The 17,766-nt window shown below is 44.3% G+C and overlaps 1 protein-coding gene across 7 annotated transcripts in view; it reads left to right on the top strand.

Moving 5' to 3' along the window:
• Positions 1-17,766, top strand: part of SWT1 (SWT1 RNA endoribonuclease homolog) — a 793,385-nt gene that overhangs the window by 729,341 nt on the left and 46,278 nt on the right. For all 7 annotated transcript variants that reach the window (XM_069232008.1, XM_069232009.1, XM_069232010.1 and 4 more), the window contains one exon: positions 8,842-8,908. In XM_069232008.1, the coding sequence (XP_069088109.1) occupies positions 8,842-8,908 (67 nt within the window). The remainder of the gene's footprint in view (positions 1-8,841; positions 8,909-17,766) is intronic.

Genomic DNA, 17,766 nt, shown 5'->3' with positions numbered 1-17,766 from the left:
TCTCTTAAAGGGAAGTGGTGCAAGTGTACACTGACAACTCAACCACCATGTGGTATTGCAACAAGCAGGGCAGAGTGGGGTTGTGAAACCTCTGTCAAGAGAGTCTTCGCCGCTGGACATGGCTGGCACATCAGGACATAACTCTGGTGGCTTAAAATCTTGTCGACTCTCTGAATGCCAGAGCAGACAGTATCTGCTGTTGATGCATAGTCGATCATGAATGGCATCTCCATCCGGATGTGTCGCAAGGTCTCTTTCAACAGTGAGGAGAGCCTTGGTTAAATCTGTTTGCCTCTGTAGAGAACGCTCAATGTCACCTGTTTTATTTGTTGGAGTTTCCCAGGCGGCACTTGCTTGGCAACGCTTTTTGTCTCGAGTGAAGCTCACGCCTCCTTTACGCCTACCAGCCAATACCACTTCTGCCAAAAGTTCTGAAGAAGATCAGGCACGTCCACGCTCAAGTAATCTTGGTGGCTCCTGACTGAGCACGAAGAGTCTGGTATCTCGAGCTATTAGGCATGGCCATCAATCCTCTAATCAGACTACACCTTCGGGAGAATCTTCTGTCGCAGCAGCAGGGTACCGTCCCTCACCCGAACCTGTCCAGTCTCCTCCTCCTTGTGTGGAGATTGAGCTGCGGCAGTTGACAGCTTTTGTCCTTCTGCCTGAAGTCTGTGATGTTATCTTGGCAGCCAGGCATCCCTCCACTGAATAAATTTGTAGCATGGTGTATCAACAAACCTGATGATCCCCTTTCTGCACCTCTATTGGAAGTTCTTCTCTTCATTCTCTGTCTTGCCTAGCAGGGCTCTGCTCTGGGCACCCTCAGGTGTTATTTGTCTGCCATCTCTGCCTTTTTAAAACTGCCAGACCAACCTTCTCTATTCAAATCTCCCATTTTTGGGAGGTTTCTTAAAGGGCTCACGCACATGTTCCCTCCTATCCCATTTATAATGCCCCAGTGAGATTAGAACCTAGTCCTCACATATCTCATGTGTGCTCCTTTTGAGCCGCTCCACAACATTCCCCTCTTGACTCTTAAAACTGCCTTCTTGATTGCCATCACCTCTGCTTGCAGAGTGAGTGAGCTCCAGGCTCTCTCTTTGAAGCCACCATTTTTAGCTGTCCAAACTGACAAAGCAATGCTTTCCATCCTAGAGTGGTGACACCTTTTCATGTAGGCCAATCAATCACCCTACCTACTTTTTACGCACCCCCACATCCCTCTCATGAGGAGGAGAGACTCCACTGCCTGGTTCCAAAAAGACCATTTGCATTCTACCGCAATCGTACCAAAGATTTCAGGTTGGACGATCAACTCTTTGTGGGTTATGCGGTGCGAAGAAAGGAAGGGCGGTGCAGAAGATGACCATCTCGTGATGGGTTGTCCTCTGTATCAAGATGTGCTACGCTTTGGCGAAAAAGCAACCCCCTGAGGGTTTGCATGCTCATTCCACCAGAGAAACTGCTTCTACCACAGCAATAGAACGTGGACTCTCAGCCCTGGATATCTGCCAGGCAACGACGTGGGCATCTCTGCACACATTCACTAAACATTACTGCCTGAATAGTCAGGTCCGCAGAGATGGCTACTTCACCCATTCGGTCCTGCAGGACTTATTGGTGTGATCTTAGTTCACAGCCCACCACTGGGGTTCGTATTGCTCGATTATCTATTCTAAGGTAAGGAATCTGCAACTAGAAGTCTGTATCAGATGAACAAGTTACTTACCTTCGGTAAAGATATATCTGGTAGAGACATATTCTAGTTGCAGATTCCTTACCGACCTGCCCATCCTCACCACTCTGTGAATTGATTTCTAAGGACAGGAACTTCCCTTTAAGTGCCCTAGTTTTGGTGCGCCATTCTCAGTGTTCTTCATGACTCTGCGCTACTGGCATGGAAAGTTGTGAAAAAAAGAAACTGACGTCAGTACGCCGGGGTGGCGCCTGTATATGACCATGAGGTAATCGGCGACCACGACACACGCGGAATCGACCTACACCACCTGACAGCACGCAGGGATGCTTCTCGAAGAAAAATCTCTGGATCCAGTCTGACGCCTGGTGGAAATTCCAAGGTAAGGAATCTGCAATTAGAATATGTCTATACCAGGTATATCGTTAGCTAAGGTAACTTAATTTGTGTCGTATTTTGTATAAAGAACAAAGCTATTTACCCCTCCCCCTGTGATCATCAGTTGTCATTGGCAGTTCCATATAATTTCCTGTAGATTATCTTTCTCTTAGGTATGGTTCCCAGGATAGGAAGGTACGGGTTAACTACTCCTGATCCTGCCACTGTTGAGATCCCTTGTGCCATCCATCAATAGGAACTCAGAATGCTGAATCTCCCCTACAGTGGCTGATCTTGGCAAAGACCCTTTGGTTTTATTCAAGGCGAAGTAGATAATCACATTTGCCGATCTCATTTGTGAATAGGCCCTCCTTTAAAATGATACTTTTGCACCTTTAGGTGACCTGGTGCAATTGGTGTTTCACAATGATTTCGTTTCTTTGTCCATTTCCAAGATATTTGTAAGAGGCCCTGTTAATTTTAGGAGCTTGACCTTGTAACACTTTTCAGATGTTTGAAATATCTAGATATGCAAAAGTGCATCCAGCGATCTAAAGTCTGTCTCTTCCCATTTACTGCTTTACGAGTCTGGATTGCACTTATTTTTCCATCCTCATGATGGAAATGTCTTAGAGGCTAGGGGGTGTCTTAACATATTAAAGTGAAATATTTGGTCACCTGGCTAACGTTCCTCGATCTTTAAGGAGCTCCAACTTCTCACTTCTTTGGATTATGTCTATTTAAAATATTCCAAACAGTCGCTTTCTGCACAGTGGGCATACATTAGTTGTAAAGAAACATGGTATCGCCCTCAGTAGCTGAGAAAACACTTGCTCAGGTGTGCACATCCTGATAGGATCGCCTCCTGGTAGAAGGGTTTGTGTGGCACAAAATTGCTCGTGTGAGAACGCAGGTAGTAGTCCAATAAATTAAAAGGTATTTAATAGCTGTTGTCGCTGTTTGCAGAGCGTGCACTTGCACCTGATTAGAATCCCACAGCCCCTGCCCACGTAAGAGGGTTTGCAGAGCATCAATCTAGTATTATACCAGACTGGGTGAAAGGATGAGCCTTAGAGGCAGACATTGACTCTAGTTGTTCTTAAATAAAATGAACTTTTCTACCTAACATAGCCTGCTTGACTGATCATTAAGCACCTATAATTCTCTTCAGACTACCACTGTTTTCTGTGGCTAATCTGATCATCCTATTGTTTGAGCATAAATCAGTAGTTATCTTGTCCGATTGAAATAAGTGAATAAAAATTGCCGGTCTGGTATCTGGGAATATTCTAAAGGTGAGAACTCTGCAGTTAGAGTATCTACTAGAAAGACCGTTACTGAAGGAAAGTAACTTTTCTGTTAAGTGAGCTTGCTATTAGTACCCAATATGTGATGTGGAGTTTATGCTACTCCAGAGACCATTTCCTTTTAGTTAAAAGTGAATATTCACCAACATCTACTCATATCTGGTTCTATTATCAATTCCGGAAACATCCCTAAAGTGAAACATTCATTCCAACCCTCCGTATGAGCTATGCCTGTAGTTCTTTGGACAGGGATACTCAGCCTGCTCAAGATACTCCTTTCCTTGAGTGTTAACTTTTCAGTTTCTGGTTAGCCCTGCAGGGTGATGGGCCCCAAAGAATATTCTGATGGGCTCATGTCTATTTTGAGCGCCTATAAAGTCCTGTTTTGGGAAGGTATTCATAGCGTTCTTAAGTTTTGAAGAAGATTGATGCATATCTGTCCAAGTTCCCTCAATTGTGGATGCTGTTGCAGTACGAAAATCATGTTACACCAAAATGTAATCATCTGAATGCCTCTGCCCCCCAGAAACTCCAATGATGTCTTGTTATGTTTTAGAAGTAACTACTGTCTGATGGAGAACTGCATGACGAATGTAAAAGGCTCACATTTGACCGGTCCAGGTGACTTGAATAAACCTGCAGTGAGAAGGGACTTGCAGGAGAAAGGTCATATTTGATGTTTAGACACGCCGCCCACCCCAACCTCGCAATCAGATGTTTCGCAAAAGATTAATGTCTTCCATTATGAAGTGGCATCACTGTACGACGTTGCACTTCAGAGCAAACGTGGCAAATGAGCTCAAGCAGTTGGAGAAGGCCGACATTAAAACGGTCAGAGCGCTAACTTAGGTTTTGCTGCTCATGGGTACTAAAACCCAAATGGCCAGGTGAGGTGTGTGTCTTTGTTGCATGTGTCTTCAAAACAGCTGTCAGGATGGAGCACGACCTCACCCAACAATTGTTGGCATATTAGCTGACCTCACTGGAGCTCAGCATTTCACTAGACAGGGTCAAAGTGCAAGAGACCAGCAGTTGAAAGCGCACGTTTAGCTTAATATATATCACTTTATCCATACATGTGGGACTCGAAATATACAGTCAGCTTTATTTTAACATGTATTCAGCTTCTAAAAAATGTCAGAATACAATCCGTGATGTGCCTCTTGGTCTGCTCTATGTGTTGTGATGATATCCTTCTGTCTTTGTGGACGATCAATAACCTCACCCCAGACTGAGCACATTGTTCATAAAACTGGAAGACAGTGGCACCAAGTGTGCCTGTAAGAAAACGTCAGTAGGGGTGCAGCATCAGAAAGATGTATGCTCCAATGGCTGCATCTGAAATGTCGGGATGATGTGCTGCCATAATGTTATTTTGCTGTTAGTATTTGTATAGTGCCAGTGGTATGACCCTTGGTATTGTTGTCCTGGGTGGTGCCTGATCATGAATATTTGAGGGCTTCCATCAGTCGGATTCTGTGTCGTCCTGAAGTGATTTGTTCTGGCTACTGTCTTCTGGACCATCTCTGTTTAGGTGGCTGTATCGGTTTCAATTACAAATTGGTGTGAGTTTTGGTTTCCGAGAGGTTTGTCAGAGGGCAGTTATCTGTTGTTCGCACATCTCCTAGGACTATAAATTGCTCCTTCTACTTGTGATTAAAGATAGCCTGGACCTGTCATAAATGGCTGGGTGGCATCTGCCAGGTTGTCAAAGCACCGATTCTAGGAAAGGGCCCTTTTCGCACCAACGTGATTTTGAACCACACAGAGATGCTGTATTGCCAGACTGCATTATGTATGAAGTCCGAGAAGCTGAGTAAGTCAGTCACCCTGATTTGTTCTGAATGCCGTGCTATCTCAAGGGGATGCAGGTAGGCGTTCAGTCCAAGGCACGCGCACCTGCAGGGCCTGCCTCTGGCAGATAGGGGTACTCTCAATTAAAGAACAAAGCGATTGCTGTGAAGGGCTCGGTCAGCTGCCCTCAAACGTGGTTTTCTTTGGTAGAATCTTTCAGAGTTGAGGGACTCGTGTAACGCCCCTCCGCTTTGGGGGGGTTGTTCATTGTCACTCAGATTTTAGGGTCTCAGTCATGATGCTTCGGGCATGTGGGTTTCCGTCACATCGCTTCAGCTCACTCTGAAAATCATGCTGACAATAAAGTCACTAGAGGGCGAGAGAACCTGCTTGGGAATGAATGTGACTCGTCTATGTTGCTGAAAGTGGAGCATTTTTTAACCAGTAATTTGTCAGGATACAAACGTGAAAGGAGGCGAGCAGCAGGAGTATTTAAAAGTAAAAATTTAGGAGCACATACAAACAGCCTGCAGACTATCGATTGACTGCTGCCAGGGATGGAGCTTTTCATTATGGGCATCACCTGGATAAGAAACCCAAGCCGATGTACCGTTAAAGCAGAAAAGTTTACTATTGTGGAGATGTTGGATGTGGGCCATGTATTTTCATTATTTGTGGTGACCGGAAGCATGGAAAATAGTTCTTTAGGTAAAACTACAGGAGCATTGAATATGGAGAGGTAATCTGCTCATTCAAAACTAATATCCTCCGGATGTGCTCTTTACTCAATGTAGGTGGACGTGCCATGAAGACGCTCCCAGAACTTAACGCAAACTACAACTATTTCTCATTCCGATTTGTGTGCTGGAGTTTGAGAGTAGACGGCAAGCATACCTATGCTTGAAGACAAAACCATCGTCAGCCCTATATAAGGACAGTTAATACTCAAAGCCCTCAATACGTTTTTATACTTGTAGTATATACCCTTGTGCATCGCGATAGTTTATTTGAATTCAGCGAAAGAAAATCATATATTTCTAGCCCTTATATTTATTTGACAAATCGTGCTGGTTAAAAATGAAAACACAGTAAAATATGTGGAATATGCATTATTTTACCTTTATATAGCAAGTTTTTTTATTGCCTACACATTTCGTACAATATTCTCTTCATATTGGGAAACATTTGCTTCAGTGAATGAATAGTGCGTTTTTTCTGCACGTTCTGAGCAAGAATGTAGCACTTGTCTCAAGTATCGCTATTGTAAGCCAACCCTTTAAAAGAGCCCTACTGTGCATGTTTCTGTCACCAACGCAGCTTTGCTTCCACACAAGGAAGTGCACTGTAATGCGGTAAACACCAATCCTAGCACAACAAATGACTGCGCTCTGGGCCCTTAAGTAAACAAAGAATGTGGGCCACCTCGTCCCGCCCCCTCTGTAGGGGGGACTGAAAGAGAACTTTAAGTGTAGTGCAGTGGGCCCCCGTGCGTGCTGTACAGATGATAGCTGATACTTATCTCTAGAGTTTGACCGTCCCGCAACTCTGTTGCCCACTAGGCGTGATGTACAGTCCTGAACTGGGGGAAAAAGCCTAGCCTTCTAATATTTGGGTTCAAGGTCCGAGCTCGGAAAAGTCTGCCCCATCTTGAAGAACTGAGAAAGTCGGTGCAGGCTATTTTCTGCTTTGAGAAAATGCCGGCTTAATATTGTTGTAGTTTGATTGAGCTGAAGTCCATACAGACTGTCGAGGTATTCCCAACAGCACTGGCACACAAATATACAACTGACCACCTTTCAGTGACACACTTTAAGACAAAATTCTCAACATACAACCTACACAAAAATTGGCTATTAAAGCATCTAGTAGGAGCAATCTGACTGACACCTTTGGTTTTATTGACTGGGTAGTGAATTAAAATCATGTTTAAAGAATTTGGTGGCTGATGTACAAAGCTCGTTTGCAGTCACAAACCCTGTGATTCGCGAAATCACTGGTTTTGCAAACAAAAAAGTATTTTTTTTTCCATGTGCCAAACTATTTTGTGGGTAAGCATTTCAGACTCGCAAAAATAATTTTGTGATCCATCCCAAATAACACTGAATTGGGCATCCCCTGCTAACTGCATGCAGCAGTGTTTTGTATCAAGTGGTTTAAGATTGAATTTGTGGTCACAAATCATTGATCATTTGGACACCTCAGTGGAGGTGGTAACTGATTCACAAAGGGGAAGGTGTCTAATGGGCTTTCTTCACTCTTTGTGAATTGTCAGTAGCCTGTAGAATAGAGGTCCACTGCTTTCTTCCTCTGATGTTTTCCCAAATGGGCAACGTTTTTTTAAGCAGCACAGGTTCATTTAAGGAACAAGGAGTGGTTAAAAAAAGATATGCTTTGTGTGAATGCAAACACAAGGATGGTGGTCTACTGTTTCTTGCAGTCTGTCATCTCGATGTTTGTAACCAATCACAGAGGTTGAAAAAAGTGAACTGCCTTATTTATGTTCTTCAGGCAAGCCGTTATGTGACTACATGAGACTGGGCAGATCATAGTACATAAGTCACACCACAAAATTAGACTGGTCACAAAAAGTCAGTGCGCAGTTTGTTTTTACTTTTTACAACAAGTCTTTTGAGGGGAAGTTGCGTGATTCTTTCCTTCCCATCAAAAATATGTATAGGTCCTAGAGTTCTTTTGTACACAGTATCTTACTGCACAGTCACATTTGTAGCTATATTTTGGACCCAGAATGTACTATAAAAATTATCTGTTTGCTTTGCACTTTTGCTTTTAACTGTCTGACTTTTACCACAAGTAAATTAAGTTTAAATCTTTTTAAGATAGAGATCGTACTGGATATTGACTTTGTGTGATATTGCCTCGTAATGTGATAAAACAGTTGTTGGAAATTAATGCAATGACTTACGTGTGTAAAGTTTGTCTAGAACTTTACTGCATCTTGCTTACCAAGATCACTTGTAATGCTGGATAATACTTACATTGATGATCACATTTCAGTGGGTTATTTTACTGGTAATTCCATTTTCCATAGGCATTTCGCTTGATGCACCTATGTTTTGGTACGGTTGGAGTTTGTTACCCTCTTGTCATATTGCTATTTCCAGTCTAGGAAATCAGCTTTGATCTTTTCGAACAAACGACAAATTGCATGAAGGCTATCTACTTTATATAAATTAATATAATAACCGCAGTAACTTATCACTCTGGCTTTTGTGCACTGAAAGCGTAAATCCTCTGAGACACTTTAAAAAATATGCTTATGCGATTGGTAGGTGGGGGCATGCAAGAGTCCTTGCCATCTGGCACCAGTTCTTTAGAGTATTTTAAGTCAGTGTGACTTTCCTGGACCTGCTTCTGGTCATTTGACTCTCATCAGCATAATTCATCTTTCATTTTCTTACATTCATTGGCAGTCCAAACTTAAAAATGAAGAACTTTTCGGATCTGGCATCTAAATGGTTCCATTTGCGTTATAGTTTTCCCTTTCCAAACTGGGTCCTAGTTAACCAGGCAAAGTAAATTGTTTATAACCTCAAACGGATTGCTTTTCAACTTTATGTACTAGGTAATCCTGCTGACTGCACTTTAGTGTATAATATTCACTCTATACCTGCCACAAACATGCGTCTGTATTTTTTCTTTCAGAATTATAGTACCGAACAGTACTTCCGAAGATGTCATGCCTCTTTACAGTGTTTTACTCAACAATGAGGTATGCATATCTTAAAAACCAGAATATAGATGGTTGTTCTATTAAGAGTTCATATTTTGTATATCAGTGGCATAATTACATTTGCAGAAGGAAAACAACTATCAGTACATGTTTTGTTTATGCTGCACATTCAGTGAATATTAATCATCTGTACATTGTAAGGTTTGAAGATGTAACATACTATTTATAAAAACCAGCGTGAATTCTTATACCTTTTTATGCATCAAGGTAAACCTTGAGTCCTAAAAAGTATCCCCTGGATCTTCATAAAATAAGTAGCTGTTAATTCTATAAGTTGTTCAGTTTTTCCTAAGCTACAAACATGGGTCACTGGGCAGGAAAATGCATTATCCTGCATTGAATGTTTTATAGATCCACATGCTTCAGTTATTTCTTGTTAATAGGCTAAGAATCCTTAGTAGCAGTGACAGTTAATACTAAGTTTGCTCTGGTAGTGCAGCCTGTCTAGCTCATTGTGTTAAACAAACTCTGGCATTGAGATAGAAAAGCTTTACATTCCCTTCTACACTGAGGCTTCCATGATCCAGATTTTCTACTGGCTATCAGTGAAAAGAGAGAATCCTCCATAGCTTTGCTCTCAACAGATGAGACCTTTTATACTTCTACTTTTATTTTCCCTGATATCCTCTCTGCACCCTGTTCCGAAAGAGGGATAACATCTGTTTTTTTTATCTTTCTGGGAGGCTGGATTTATGATCTAACTGCAACCATTGCCATGGCTGAATCACCTTCTAAATCTATGAAATCATGTTCATACCCTGCCAAATATGTGGGGCTAAACATAAATCCAGATGACCCACTCCCCCAGCGTAAATGTTGTCTACAGTCCGATCACCATCCTCTGAAATGTAACGCTTGTAAGGCTTTTCATCAAAGGTCATAGAGCCAGTGAGACAAGGGGTTGGTATTTTCATTAAAAACTGCTTCTGGCAGGGAGTCGGTAAGCATTGAGTTGACTAAGTGTACCACAATAGGTAGTACATGGAACTTTGGTCTGTTAAGGATGAATGGGCTAAATCTCCACTGTAGGAAGGAACACTCGGGCCAGAGCAAAACTCAGTATGACTGCCCCTTAGCTGTAGATTTCTGGATTGCCCTTGTCATCACAGACACTGCCTTCAAAGTCTGTGCTGCGATCTTCACCTCTGATGATAGCGTTGACCACCTAAACAGTAAGGAAGCTGTCCACTGCACCTTGGTCCATAGACATCAAAGAATGTTTTAGTTGGACATAACCCCATATCCCAAGACTTCAGAAAGTTGGGATGGTTGTTCGTCTCAATTGGCATCTCTTCAAAAGGTTTCAGCTGCTGACATAACTTTGTGTCACAATATATTGAAGACCTCTGCAAGAGCAAGTGGGAGCACATTCTGTATAGGATTCAGCATCCGCATCAGTGAGTGTGAGGAGCCTATCCCTACACTTACCAATAAACAGTTCCCAAAGGAGAGCTCCCCAGTGAGACTTTTTCAGTCGTCTGGTTCCACAGGACCTTAAAGGCTGTGAACCACTTGGTGATGTCATCACCCTCCTCATACTTGGGGACAATCCCTTTGGGGATTTTAGGGATATCAGAGTGCTCGCTGTCCCTCAGTACTAAGTCGCTGCCACCATTAATGCTAGGCACATTTCAGATCTCTCTCTTTTTATAGCGAGGAGCTGTCTCTCCCAAGCTAACCTTTTAGCCATCCTTGCTAAAAGTAGGTCCTCTTCACTGAAGCTGCCCTCAGTGTTCCCACAGGAACTAGACTCAGTGAGAGTCTCAGATCCTGCAAGTACTATCCTTGGAGCCAGGGGCACCGAGGCCCTGGCCTCTCTAGTTCGTTTAGGAAGAGGGAGGTCAGCCTCGTGATCCCTAACTTCTTCCTCATCTGAGAGGGTATCATCTTCTTCAGTAGGGTGTTCCTTTGCATACTCTGCCAAGAGCTCCTGGAGCTGAATCTTGGTAGGGTTGGAGCCAGTTTTAAGCTTTTTGAGGCCACAGCGGGACCTTAACTCTCTCAACTTGAGATGGAGGTAGGGGATAAGTAGCTAGAAGTAGTTTTAGTTCCTAAAGAAGTCCCCAACCTTAGTAAAATAATAAGCAGCTCAGAGGACATGGTTGTGGAACTCGACCTGATCCCTTACCTCCAGCCAGGGCATTCCTTAGCTTAACTGGTTATAAAAGGAGATTTCTGAAGGGGTATGGATCCATTGTGATCCCCTCACAAAACCGACCTCTAAGAATATTCCCAAGAAAGTATACTGGGCTGCTAGTTGTCAGAAGGCGTTTGATACACTGAAGGAGGCAATGTACTCAGCACCAGTTCTCAAAGCTCCAGGCTACTCTAAGCAGTTGATTGTGCAGACAGATGCCTCTGAACATACAATAGGAGCAGTCCTGTCCCAAACTAGTGATGATGGCCATGACCAGCCTGTTGCTTTCATTAGCAGGAGGTTACTCTCCAGGGAACAGTGTTGGAGTGCCATTGAGAGGGAGGCCTTTGCTGTGGTTTGATCCCTGAAGAAGCTGAGACCATACCTCTTTGATACTCACTTTGTAGTTCAAACTGACCACAGACCTCTCAGATGGCTGAAGCAAATGAAAATGAAAGGTGAGAACCTTAAACTTTTGAGGTGATCCATCTCCCTACAGGAAGTGGACTTTTCAGTGAAACATAAACCTGGGGCTGCCCGTGCCAATGCTGATGGACTTTCCAGGTTTTTCCACTTAGACAATGAGGACTCTCTTGGGAAAGGTTAGTCTCATCCTCTTTATCACTCTAGCTCAGATCCTGTCTGCCTTGGACCCAAGGAGACTGGATGCTCTTACTTCCATATGCCCATCGTTCCTGGCCGCAGGCATTACTTGAATTCGTGGTAGGTCACAAGCACTTTCAATTTACCATGCTCCCCTTCGGCCTTACCAGCGCCCCTCGGGTATTCACGAAAGTGATAGTGGTGGTTGCAGCTCACCTACGCAGGTTAGGGATTTCAGCCGTCCCCTACCTCAATGACTGGCTGATGAAGGCGAACATGCCTCAGAAAGTTGTCTCCCACCTTCAGACTATGGTGAACCTTCTGCACTCGCTGAAGTTCACTATAAACATGTTGAAGTCACACCTGTCTCCTTCTCAGACGCTCCCTTTAATCGGAGCTGTTCTAGACACAGTGCAGTTTCGGGCCTATCCTCCCGATAAGCGAGTTCAGGATAGTCAGAATATGATTCTGATGTTTCAGCTTCTATCCTGGGTTTCAGTGAGACTGACTCTGAGACTGCTGGGCCTCATGGCCTTCTGCATCCTGCTGGTGACACATGGCAGATGGCATATGCGGGCTCGACAGTGGGACCTGAAGTTCCAGTGGGCGCAGCATCAGGGGAATCTCTCCGATATTGTCCAGATCTTGGTGGGAACTGCAAAAGAACTGCAGTGGTGGCTTTTGAATAGAGATTGAGATCCGTCTCCCTTCCCCTACAGATCTTACAGTAGTGACAGATGCGTCACTCTAGGGATGGGGCAGCAACATGGGAGAGGCGGAGATCAGAGATCTTTGTTCTCCAGCTGAGTCAGGACTCCACATCAATCTTTTGGAGCTCCCGGCGATCAGACGTGCATTGAAAGCAATCCTCCCCTCTCTAAAAAGGAAAGTAGTGCAGATGTTCACAGTCAACACTACTGCCATGCGATACTACAACAAGCAGGGCGGAGTGGCGTCGTGGACCCTTTGTCAAGAGGCTCTATGCCTCTAGACATGGCTGGCACATCAGGACATAACTCTGGTGGTTCAACATCTGGGGGGCTCTCGGATGCCAGAGCAGACAAACTCAGCCATCAATGCATAGTCGATCAGGAATGGCATCTCCTTCTGGAGGTGGCGCAAGATCTCTTTCAGCAAAAAGGAGAGCCTTGGTTAGATCTGATCGCCTCCTTGGATAATGCGCAATGTCAGCTGTTTTGCGCATTGGAGTTTCCAAGGCAGCACTCGCTCAGCGACGCTTTTCGTCTCAAGTGGAACTCTGGCCTCCTTTATACCTTCCCGCCAATACCACTTCTGTCCAGAGTTCTGAAGAAAATCAAGAATGACCAGGCCCAAGTAATCCTCGTTGCTCCGGACTGGACAAGAAGAGTATGGTATCCATTGCTACTGAGCATGGCTATGGATCCTCCGATCAGACTGCCCCTTTGGGAGGACCGTCTGTCGTAGCAGCAGGGGACTGTTCTCCACCCGAACCTGTCCAATCTTCGCCTTCATGCGTGGAAATTGAACGGCGACAGTTGACAGCATTCGACCTTCCGCCCGAAGTCTGTGATGTTATTTTGGCAGCCAAGCGTCCCTCCACCAAAACTGTATACGCTTGTTGTTGGCATAAATTTGTGGCATGGTGTTTCAACAAGTCAGTTGATCCCCTTTCTGCCCCACTCTCTAAGGTTCTCTTGTTCATCCTTTCTTTGGCACCCTTAAATCTTACTTGTCCGCTACCTCAGTCTTTCTTAGACTGCCGGATCACCCTTCCTTATTCAAGTCTCATTGACTTCTTGGAAGGTTCCTTGAGGAACTCACCCATTTGTTTTCTTGGAACCCGTTCATTATGCCCCAGTGGGCCTTGAACTTGGTCCTGATTTACCTTATGTGTATCCCTTTTGAGCCACTGCACAATTGTCCCTTGCGGCTGCTCACAATCAAGACAGCTTTTCTTATTGCCGTCACCTCTGCTCGCAGAGTGAGTGAGCTTCAAGCTCTGTCTTCCAAGCCCCCGTTTTTGTCTGTTCACCCTGACAAAGTGGTGCTTCGTACAAGGGCCTCCTTCCTTCCTAAGGTTGTTACACCTTTTCACATAGGCCAATCCATCACTTTGCCTACTTTTTATGCACCCCCACATCCTTGTCATGAAGAGGAGCGACTACAAAAAGATTCTACCTCCATTGTACTAAAGATTTCCGGGTGGACGATCAACTCTTTGTTGGATATATGGGTACGAAGAAAGGGAAGGCAGTGCAGAAGCGTACCATCTCATGATGGGTTCTCCTTTGCATCAAACTGCTTTGCATCAAATTGTGCTGCTTTGGCAAAGAAGCAGACCCCTGATGGCTTGCGTGCTCACTCCACCAGACCAACTGCTGCTACCGCAGTGTTAGCATGCGGAGTTCCTCTCCTGGACATCTGCCAGGCAAAAACGTGGGCATCCCTGCACACGTTCATAAGATGTTACTGCCTGGACAGTCCGGTCCGCAGAGACGGCTACTTTGGTTGTTCGGTCCTGCTGGACTTTTTTGTATGATCTTGGTTCGCAACCCACCTGTGGGGATGGTATTGCTTGGGTATCTATTATAAGGTAAGGAATCTGCATCTAGAAGTCTCTATCAGATGAACAAGTTACTTACCTTCAGTAATGTTTTATCTGGTAGAGACATATTCTAGTTGCAAAATCTTTACGGATCCACCCATCTTTCACGCTTACGAACTGATTTCTACTGACAGGGATTCCCTTCCCTTTCAGGGCCTTAGCTCTAGCGCACCATTTTCAGTGTTTTTCATGGCTCGGCGCTCTGGTGTGAAAAGAAAATGACATCATCATGCCGGTGTGACACCTATGTACTACCGCAGCGTCAGCATGGCGACCACAATGCCAATGATGGACGCAGAGTTGACCGACGCCACCTGATGGCGCGCAAGAGTACTGCTCGAAGAAAAATCTCCAGATCCAGTCTGACGCCTCGAGGAAGTTGTGAGGTAAGGAATCTGCATCTAGAACATGTCTCTACCAGAGTTAAATTGAATGAGGATTCCCAATTTGAAACTGGTAGTAATTCAAGGATGAAACATACCAACATTAGTGAACTTTGCTTACTAACTGCCTAGTATAGTTATGTGGGTGGGAGGTTATTAGGATTCTTTTATCAGGTGCTGTTCTCTATGTTGGTCCCTTTGTCACCTTTGCTTACAAAGAATTTAGGGTGCCATGTGCGAAGCATTTTTGTATTCGCAAACTGACTTTTTCTGCGAATCGGTCCGTTTGCAACTGCAAAAATGCTTTTTATGATGTACAATGCCCAAATTGCGATTCAATAACTTGTTACTGAATCACAATTTGGGTTTTGCAATTCATTATTTGGAAGAGGCTTGTTGAGGGCGTCCCTTCCTAATACTGAATTGGAATGGTGTACACAAATGCTTTGGGTTTGAAATGCGGTTGCAAAATATTCACTATTTACCAGCAATTGAAAGTTGGTGGTAACCCATTCGTAAATGGGAATTTGTCCCCAAGGGCCCTTTTCCCCTTTGACAATGGTTGGGAAAATATTTAAGAGCACACAGTGATCCAAGGGATAACTACCTACCCCTAAAAATTGACACTTCAAAGTTAATTTTTTTCTTTTTAAACAAATTTTGTTTTCCTTTAAGAAAAACAGGCTGCATTAAAAAAAAACATTGCTTTATTTAAAAACAATCACAGGCATGTTGGTCTGCTTACCACAGCACACCATCATCCCTGTGGTGGCAGCCAATCCCAGAGGGTCACAAATTGCAGCCTACCTTATTACTTTTCATAAGGTATGTCTATTTGCGACCCATTACTTAAGTGTAATACATCAGGAATAGTAATTTCTTAAATGCAATGCGCAAAAAATCGCAATTAGGTAATCTTTACTCCTATTTTCGTACATCTATCTCTTCGGGCCAGGTGTATCAAACTCCTGGTTTCTTAAATAGCGAATTTTAAGAAATCGCTATTTTAGAAATGCAAAATGGGATGTATGAAAACTGTGAGTTGGTAAAAGCGATTTCTTAAAATTCGCAATCACAATTTGCGAGTTGCAAATACAGAATCACAAAAAATTGAGAATCGGTATTTGCAAATTGCGAAAACAGCAACCCGGAACAGCCTGATGACATCACAACCAGGAAGTGAGTCAGCCCATGCTGTTTCCAGAAGCCCCACCCACAGGAGCAGGCAGAGAGAGTGACAGCCCAGCACCAGGATGCAGCCTTGAGAGCCAGCCAGGACCAAACAGGTTCATGGCTACTGATGGGAATGTGAAGGAGAAAGGAGACAGAAAGCGTAACAAACTGAGAAGGTGGTCAGGAACCACAACAAACGTTTGGGAAAAACTCACTACAGGTACCTGAAAGTGAGAAGAGGAAACTGTAGTAAGACATCCAGACCAAAATATGCACAGTGGGTGTTGCACAGCGCTCCATCGCGATACGCAGGCGATGGTACGATTTGAGTTCACGTGCCAAAGAGAGGGGAGCCAGCAGGCTAAAGGAGGCACGGAGCACCGGAGGAAGACCACCCATCCAGACACTGTCCACACCAATGGAAGACATGGTGGAGTCGACACTGCTTCCTGAAGCTGTCAGTGGTGTCACTGACATTGACACCTCAGACACACTCAGCACCAGCAAAGGTAAGGGCAGTAATGATGTGTCTCCCCATATGTGCATGTACAAATGCTCCTTAGAAAATAACTATTGGCACTATGGAGTTTGATAAGTAGTCCATGCACATCTTACATACAACACAACAATGCCTTATAGGAGTGGTAGTCCACACCCCTAAAGTGCAGATACCACATAAATATCAAGATATGTTAAACCAAATAGAGACACAACACAAAAGACTCTTAGTGATAGAATGCCAGTGTACATTTAATACTATTGTGCACCTATTTGAGTACTAATCAAAAATGACATGCTGCACCGCAGCTGGTTCGGGCCCTGACGCAGCAGAAGGTGGAAATGTTGGTGATAACGAAACTCAGCCACATTCCGACTCAAACACCAGTGAGCCCTTCATAAATGCACCAACAAGACGCAGTACAAGAGTGCTACTTCTCCCTGAGTGTAACCTGGACTCTGATTAAATGCTGGATGAAGTACCCACACCAGCTCAGAGGCTAGAAGCAGAGGCTAGAAGCACTGACAGACAGCAGTCTCACAGCCCCTGTGATGGATCCTAGGTGTTACAGTACCATACACAGTGCTGTCCTTGAACCCACTACAAGAGGTGCCACTGTGGCCACTGAACAGTCAAGTGGAGTGCGTGGATGTAGGAGGTAATCTTGAGGGGTACGGGGTCTTGCTTAACATGTAGCAAAGCAGTTATACCATGATGCTAATAGTGTGACACTGTTACTCGCACCTATTTGTGTATAGTGCATAGCTATGTCCTAAACACGCATATTACCTGAAGTCAAGGCAATAAAGATGCTACCTACAGCAATACATAAAATAGACGTGGTATTGTCATTACTTACATCAGAAATAGTTGTGCGTGATCTCAGCACGTCTTGGTCTGCCCTCTGCTGCACTGCTTCTGTCTGCTGGGTTAAGGAGTGGCAAGGGATCATCACCCTCATCTGAGTCCGACTTGGTGGGTTCTACAGGTATGCCTCTCGTTGTAGCCATGATTTTGCATGTTGTTTCAGGGCTGTATTGTAGTGCACCACCACTCTTGTGTATGCATCTGAAGCGGCTCTTCAGCAGGCCAAAGGCCCTCTCAACAATGCTGCGGATTGTCCTGTAAGCAGCATTATACCTCCTTCCGGCTGGCATTGCAGGACTCAGATATGGCGTCAGCATGAATGACCGCACGGCGTAGGCACTGTCTCCTGGTATGACAGGAGAGTAAAATGAGTAATTGTTATCCATGACATCACATATACATCAATGTGACATTGTCAACTATTACATTACCCAGTAGGTATCCTTCACCAAACTCCCCAGCAAGTACTCTTGTGTATATTCCACTGTGCCGAAAGATGTAGGAGTCATGTGTGCTACCTGGGTATTTGGTAACGAGATCCGTTATAATGTTGGAGGCATTGCTAATTACTTGTATGTTCATGGAATG

This window comes from Pleurodeles waltl, chromosome 4_2, assembly GCF_031143425.1.
Source record: "Pleurodeles waltl isolate 20211129_DDA chromosome 4_2, aPleWal1.hap1.20221129, whole genome shotgun sequence".
In the NCBI taxonomy this organism is placed as follows: Eukaryota; Metazoa; Chordata; class Amphibia; order Caudata; family Salamandridae; genus Pleurodeles; species Pleurodeles waltl.
The sequence above is the reverse complement of the archived record's forward strand: the minus strand, read 5'-3'. Positions and strand labels throughout refer to the sequence as shown.